Genomic DNA, 7873 nt, shown 5'->3' on the forward strand with positions numbered 1-7873 from the left:
GTTTTATATTCTGTGCATCAACTAAGAAATAAAGTTTAAGGTTGTGTTGTCTCATATGTTAACACAGTCTTTCAGTGTGCCAGAAACTAAAATATATGTACTGGTGACCTTTGTTATTGATTCCCTGCTCTTGGAAGCTGTTCACTGCCAGGAGGGTGTTTTATGTCTGTAATTTTTTTTTATCAGTGAAGGTTAAGTTGTAGTCCGACTTAGTCTCGACTTGAGAGAAACTGTCCCTTGCATACCTAAAAGTTAACTCTTTCAGGCAGAAAAAGAAAAAGGAACACAGCCTAGTAGTTTCTATGCTTAGCACTGTACATACACATCTATCCCATCATGTCACATATTACCTCAGGTATCCTTTAAGCCACAATTTTATCAGACAGATGCAGTCTGTGCTTGTGCCTTCCAGTCTGAACAGCAGGATGATGTAATATCAGCACCAACAACAGCCCCAAGAGCCTGAAACCTTTAATAGTAGAAGATGTTCTGACCCTTTTTAAAAAATCAGAAACTTAACAGGTGCCTTCATTACACTATCCACAAAATACAATTAAGAACAGAGTTTTTTTTGTAAATGATTAAACATTACATACTTCATACTTTACAGGGGAAAAGACAAGGCCAGAGATTTTTCCGTGGTCAGTTACAAAGAGGACGAAAGTTATCATTCCTTAGCACATCTCGCTTCAGTGGACTATCGTCTGCCATCACACCAACTGTAGGCAGTGTTTCCTCCCTTCTTCCAAGCTCAGAGGAGATGCCAGCATCGTCCGATGGTCCACAAGATAGCGGAGAGGACATAGAATCAACAGTCAATAGTTCTCTTCACACTCGACAAGATGAAGAACCAGTTTCTGACTGTAAGTGATATGAAGCCTTTGCAGGCTTTGCACACACACACACACACACACACACACACACACACACACACACACACACAGGGCCGGCCCACCCATGAGGCGGGGTGAAACGTTTGCCTCAGGCGGCGCTTCTCAGGGGGCGGCACCCGCCTGTCCGTGGGTGTGGAGTGCCGCCCGAGCTGGAGGTAATAGCGGGCAGGAAGGGGGTATTGGGGCTAGCGGCGGGGAGGGGGTCGGACCCCCCCCTCCCTCGCCTGGGTCCCCCGTCCTCCGCTCCCCTCCAGCTTGTTATGCGCGCTGACTGCGGCTGTAAGAGGCAACGGGCGGGGATCACTCACCTCTTCCTCGTTCCAATGTGCGCTCCACTGACGTCACTTCCTGCGGCGTAGCAGAAAGTGACGTCAGTGGAGCGCAGGCTGAACGAGGAAGAGGTGAGTGATCCCCGCCCGTTGCCTCTTACAGCTGCAGCCAGCCAGCCAGCGCGCATAACAAGCTGGAGGGGAGCGGAGGACGGGGGACCCAGGCGAGGGAGGGGGGGGTCCGACCCCCCTCCCCGCCGCTAGCCCCAATACCTCCTTCCTGCCCGCTATCCCCTCCAGCTCGGGCGGCCCCCCCACACCCACGGGGGGGGGGGGGGGCGCAGCGGCGATTTCTTTAAAGTTTGCCTCAGGCGGCAAATGGTCTAGGGCCGGGCCTGCACACACACACATTTTTGGGGGTCTCTCCTATCTGGCCATCTCTATTGTTTTTATACAATGCTTTGCTTTACTTTTAGAGTCCCGTACTGGAATTTGACAGGCTAGATATTTATGTTTCACTATTGAAAATATCTCTGACTTGGGCTGTTTTGCTGGGGAAATTTTTGCTGCTTGGTGCGGGGATTTATCTGTTGTAGATTATGTAAATAACTGTGCACTATATACTCCTGATTGGGGTGAAACGATCGTTGAGTGGCACCCTATTGTTACACTATCTATGTCTCACCTATGCACGTTTCTTTGAACTATATACTAGTACCCAGCTACCTTCTGTGAAGGCAAACACACATCTATATCCCCTATGGGGATAATACACCTTAAGAGACACCAATGAATGGCTGCAACACAAGTTTCTTTACAATCCATCTCGAGTGTCTAGGTGTACCAATTATTATCTGATGTGCATTAGTCGGTTACACTTCTAGTAAAGCAACTAAGGGCATTTATTTGTCTATAGGAAGTGCACTTGCAAGATAGCTACACCTCATGATATATGTATGGGGGCGGGGGAGGGGATCAGCAAAGACCCTTGTAATGTGTATACAATAGACTCCCAATGTATTTGCTGGATGCTAGAAATAATTGATGACATAAGCACAAGTTCTATTGATTGTAAATAAGCAAATCCCTGCTTGTGAAACAATAGGACCTCATTGAGGCCTACAAACAGGGACAGGATTCATACAATTTCCTTTGTGTACATATGGTCTGGCTTCATAGCAAAGTGTGATATTTAGGCTAGATATTTATAAAGGTGCAATGAGCACATCACTAGTGCCCCATCTCCTCTTCATTGCTGAATAGAATGACCAAATTTATTTCAATGCAACCACATAAGAACTTTTACTCAGTAATGAGGACAACTACCAAGAGGCTGAACATTTGGTCAACTTATGGAAACAGAACTTCTATCAGGTTTAATTAATTATTAAGTAATTACAGACTGACTGCAAATTTTGATCTTGTGTATTATAGCAATCTGCCTAGTATGCTCAGAGCTCATAAAATGTTCCTATCTAGAAATAAGAAAGGCAATGGATCCTGGTAATTCCTAGAATCCAGGATTTTCTGTAAAATATAAAAGAGACCAGGAGCTGCCAATGGTGCAGTACTTTAATGTATTTAACCTATGAATTTTATAAAGCTTAGATACTCACAAAGGTGGGTCGCAAAAACTTGCAATTACCAGTACTGTTTGAGCCTGCAGGTAGAAGACTGCCCCTGCTCTGGTAGTCCATGTCTTTTGTGACAGAAATAGTTGGTAGTACTCATTTGGGGTCCTTTGGGCAAAAAAAAAAAAAACTAAAAAAAACTACAACCTAGAAAAGTTATAATTGGAGGTGTCCTGTGTAAATACTTCAAAACAGTTTAAAAAGGAAAGATAGTATTGGGCTTACCTCTCTTGAAGAAACAAACCAGTATTGACCGGAAAAATGTATTGACCGGAAGGATTTTATTCAAGCACTCTAAAATAGACAACACGTTTCACAGGGTTTTAACCGCTTCCTCAGGTCAATCAGACAACAATGCCTTTCAACTGTAACTAACGCTCATTAGCTGCCGTTGAAAGGTACTGTTGTCTGATTGACCTGAGGAAGCAGGTAAAACCCAGTGAAATGTGTCTATTTTAACGTGCTTGATTAAAAACATTTTCCAGTCAATAATATAGTTTGTTTCTTCAGAAGAGGTAAACCCAACACTGCCTTTCCTTTTTAAACTGCTTTAAGTGTTTTATTTACATAGGGTGAGCTTTCCAATCTAAAGATAATCAGTTCTCATAGGAAGATGTATCCTGGATGAATTTGTTGTCAATATATTAGGGATTGGCTTGTACTTCTTTGTTTGGACAGTCACACTGGTGTTACTTTTGTTTCCTGTGTATGGTAATCATGGCCAAAAATAACTAATTAAGCAAGTGTAATGCCTGGCAGATCTCCTGTTTTCCTTTAGCCACTATACCCCAATCTAGTGCCGTAGCTCTGAGCTCACCCACGGTCTTCACCTATAGACAAGCCCCCGCTTGAACAGGACACTGAATATGTCTCCTGACTTCGGTTGTCCCCAGGTCTTAACGTGCAAGGTATAGCGGCTGAGGCCGAGAAAACCAGAGTACCACCAGAGCAAACAAGACTATGCAGCTGGGTGATATTAGGTAGTAGAGCGAAATGCTCTTGTGGAGGAGGTTACACAGATCACACCAATAGCTATGAACAAGGGAGCAAGACTGCTCAGAGCGACCGCAGCTCTGAGCTTCTTTTTTTTCCATCATTAAAAGATTTTTATTGAATTTTTAAAAGAATTTGAGTTTACAAAATCAAATAATACAACGCATGAATCAGAACATTGGTTTATCACAAAGAAACAGTACTGCATGAGTTATAAGCAATGTAAAGTCAGAGATTACATCAACGCTTCTTGGATGCTAGTGTAGCCTGAGTATTAAAGCGGAATATAACCCTGCATTTCAACTTTGCTCTAAAACATTATTTACAGTATATTATATGTAATCAGCATCCAGCATTTTTTTTTACAAAATGTAACTATCTGAACTTCGGATGCGTCTGCAGAAATCTCCAGGAACTTTAAAGCCCTGTGTAACCCTTCCAATGCTGGTCTAGTAAAAAAAAAAAATGCTGGTTGCATATAATATACTGTAAATAATGTTGTAGAGCAAAGTTGAAATGCAGGGTTATATTCCACTTTAAGTGGCCTTTCGTACCTGAAATACTCTCAATCCTGGCATTTTCAAAACCAGCTAGGTAGCCAGGGTAAGGAAGTCAGTGAAAGGCAGAATTATATTTATTCCAGTGACATCAGTAGGCCAGAACGGGCCGTCACTAGAACCTTAATTAGAGATAAAGGCATGTGGTTACATAGAAGACGAAGGAGAGAGAGTCTTAACACAAAAGAGAAACACTACTCATAACTTAAACGCAGCTCTGAGCTTCTGATAACCGCCACAATAAACAAGACACAATGGTTGCTCGGTGTGACTGCAGCACTGAGCATCCAATGTCCACCACACTGAGTAACAAAGACAGACAAACAGACGGAATGCTTGCCAGCTTCCGATAACCGTCACAATAAACAAGACACAATGGTTGTTTAGTGCGACCGCAGCACTGAGCCTCTGATGTCCACCACACTGAGTAACAAGAACAGACAGACAGAATGCTTGCCAGCTAACAAGACACAATGGTTGCTCAATACGACCGCAGCACTGAGCATCTGATGTCCACCACACTGAGTTACAAGGACAGACAGACAGACGGAATGCTTGCCAATCTAATCGCTGCCCCAGCGATAGCAAACATCCACACTAGCACGGACAAGACAAACAAGTAGGAGCGTAACTAGTAGCAACCGCAGCCTATAGTTACGTCCATGGGAACAGGACTAGCAAGAATATTACCAGTCACCAACGTGGTGAAGGCAGTCTCCAAACTATCAGGATAGGAAAAGACTTCACTGTACCCCCGCAGGTGCAGTGAACGTCCAAGCAGGCAAGGTAAGATAATATAAGCAATTCAATTTTACTGAAACTTCACACAAGGAACCCAGCAATCAACTACGGCAAAGCTGAAAGCTATGACAGGCAAGGTGTGAGAGGAGAAGCAGGCTTTTCTATGGAAATCAGCCAATGAGAGCAGACATGCAAATTTCCACACAGCTGAATGGTAATCACGCAATCCTGTGTTAGGCTGATTGAAGGCTGCAAGCTGACTGTGAATGGAAAGGACTCTCAATACAAATGCATGCCACAATATGCAACAACATGCATGTAAGAAATCTATAGCTGTCTGGCTGCAGTTCAACTGCAGCAAGCCATAGGTGGATTCATGACAACATCCTGAGCTGCTCTGAACTGTAGAGTAATTGCAGATGGCAATGAGACTTACCGCGAATGCAATCAAAACTAAGCAACCAAATGCAAGCAGAGAAATCAAAACTGCTTGGTTGCAGCTCCACTGCAACCGACAGGACATGCTACAGGAGGGATCCTTACAGCAAGGTTAAAATCATTGTGCCTTTCTATTAAAGGATACCTTAGTCCTCAAAATCTTTCAAAAATGACGCTCTGTGTGTGCATGGGGAGTAGTGCAGAGGCTTACTGCACCTCACTTGCCCTAGCGTTTTGCTCCAAAGCCGCCTTTTCCGAAGTCAGCAGCTTCGGTGCATGTGGGAAGGTGTACCTAGTTCTCATGCACACTGGACATGAGTTTGGCGGGGAGAGCAGTCACGGGGGTGTGGGGGGGTGGGGTCAGTAAGCCTCAGCACTACTCTCCATACACACACAGGGCATCATTTTTGCAAGAGTTTAAGGACTAAGGTATCCTTTAACTCTCTGAAGGAGAATTTAGACTCTCTACTCCAGACATTAGTCCGCCATTCAGTGTGAACATGATTGGGATAGATCTCAGCTTAGTGGAAGCCTGTAGGAAAGGTTAAGAGCGAATTACAATCTCCCCACCAAATACTGTATTCATTATTTGAGATAAAATTGTTCTTTCTCACCATACCTATTTCTGGTAAATCTTTCATAACATGTTAACTGTTTACAATAAATAGTCTTCAAAAGTATACACTTTATGAAAAGATATTGACGCAGAACCTTATGAGACCTTTAGAAAAATAATCACCGGGAATGTGTCTATATATTCACAGCTGTGTTAATCCTTGATGCTGGACGATTTATTATGTCGATGGAACTTGTACAACATGTGTTCCTGCAGAATGCAATAACTATAAATGTATGTTCAATGTCGAGATGTCTTTAGCATACAGCACATCACATCCTGGTGCCTGGTTATAGTGTGGGAATTCATGAGCTGCCTCTGCTATCTACAAAATTGATGGATATTTATTACTCGCTGCCATATGCATAACCTGCAGATATTGTGCTTTCTGATAAATAATAACCTTGAGACGAAAATATTTCCAGCGTGCCTCTCTGCAAAATCACAGGCCTGGGATTGCCAAGCAGGGAAACTGCAAAGTATTACACATGACTGCTAATGCAATCTAAAAGCCCTCAATATCTCTTCTAAACATTCGCTAAAATATATATAAAAAATGGTCACATATGCTAATGTTTGCTGTTTACAAAGATTGCAAATAGGACCCAGATGAATCGATTCTGATCACAATTTATATAAATTAGAATCCAGATAAATCTATCATTTAGTTAGCCTTAAATCCATGCATCCTCAGTGAGAGTTCAAGTTCAACAACCCCCCCCCCCCCCCCCCCATTTGATTCTTTATTTAAAGTGACACTGGAGCAGAAAAAAAAGGTATGATATAATGAATTGTATGTGTAGGACGGATAATTAAAAAAACTTTAGTAGCAAAGAAAAGAGTCTCATATTTTTGTTTTCAGATATGTAGCTTTTTTTTATTACATTTTATGATTCTGTCATATTTGCCATTTACAAACCACACTCTGTATTTTAAACTATGAAACATAGCTAAGCTATTGACCCATTGAACTTCCCTGCAGTAAGGCCCCATTCACACTTGCAAACGCTAGCGCTTTTGCTAGTGTTTTGCTTTGGCGATAAACGCAAAAAAATGGCTGTTCATATTTGGCGATTTTTCACAATTAATGCTTCTATAGCACTAAACGCGATCGCCAGGAAATCGCCTAAAAATGGTGCAGAATACAAATTTGTGTTTGGCGATTTGCGTTAATCGCCGGCGATTAACGCAAATCGCCCAAGTGAGAACGGGCCCATAGGGTATTATGGCACTAGCGCTTTAAAAAGCTCTAGCACTTGAGCGTTTTGCCGAAATGGTCGGCAAAACGCTCAAATGTGAATGGAGCCTAAAATCTTATCTGAAGCTGTTTTTCAGAATATAGCACAGTAACCAACCCTAGTTGGGTAAGAGAGCTCAGAGAAGCTCTTTTGCATAAATTACAACTAAAGTTTTTTTAGCTCTTCCTGTACTGAAAAACAATATGAGAATCAATACTTTCCTACTAATGCTCTACTTCTTAGCTGTACTACACATACAATTCATTTTATCATTTTTTTCACTTCACTGTCCCTTTAATTTAAGTATTTATGTGAATAAATGAAGGGAATGTTTACATGGTGCGTTTAATAAAAACATGGAAATATTTATTTATTTGTGTGGTATTAGTTTAACCTCCTGAGCGTTACGCCGCTCAGGAGGTTTTGCCAATTTGTGCCCCCCCCCAGTCCCCACCAGAGATCCAATGGCTGAAACCCCTATAGCTAGCACTAGGCTA

At 42.4% G+C, this 7873-nt stretch overlaps 1 protein-coding gene across 2 annotated transcripts in view; it reads left to right on the forward strand.

Moving 5' to 3' along the window:
- CCDC60 (coiled-coil domain containing 60) overlaps positions 1–7873 on the forward strand; it is a 236956-nt gene that overhangs the window by 173490 nt on the left and 55593 nt on the right. For both annotated transcript variants that reach the window (XM_068246317.1, XM_068246328.1), the window contains one exon: positions 611–863. In XM_068246317.1, the coding sequence (XP_068102418.1) occupies positions 611–863 (253 nt within the window). The remainder of the gene's footprint in view (positions 1–610; positions 864–7873) is intronic.

This window comes from Hyperolius riggenbachi, chromosome 1, assembly GCF_040937935.1.
Source record: "Hyperolius riggenbachi isolate aHypRig1 chromosome 1, aHypRig1.pri, whole genome shotgun sequence".
Classification (NCBI taxonomy): domain Eukaryota; kingdom Metazoa; phylum Chordata; class Amphibia; order Anura; family Hyperoliidae; genus Hyperolius; species Hyperolius riggenbachi.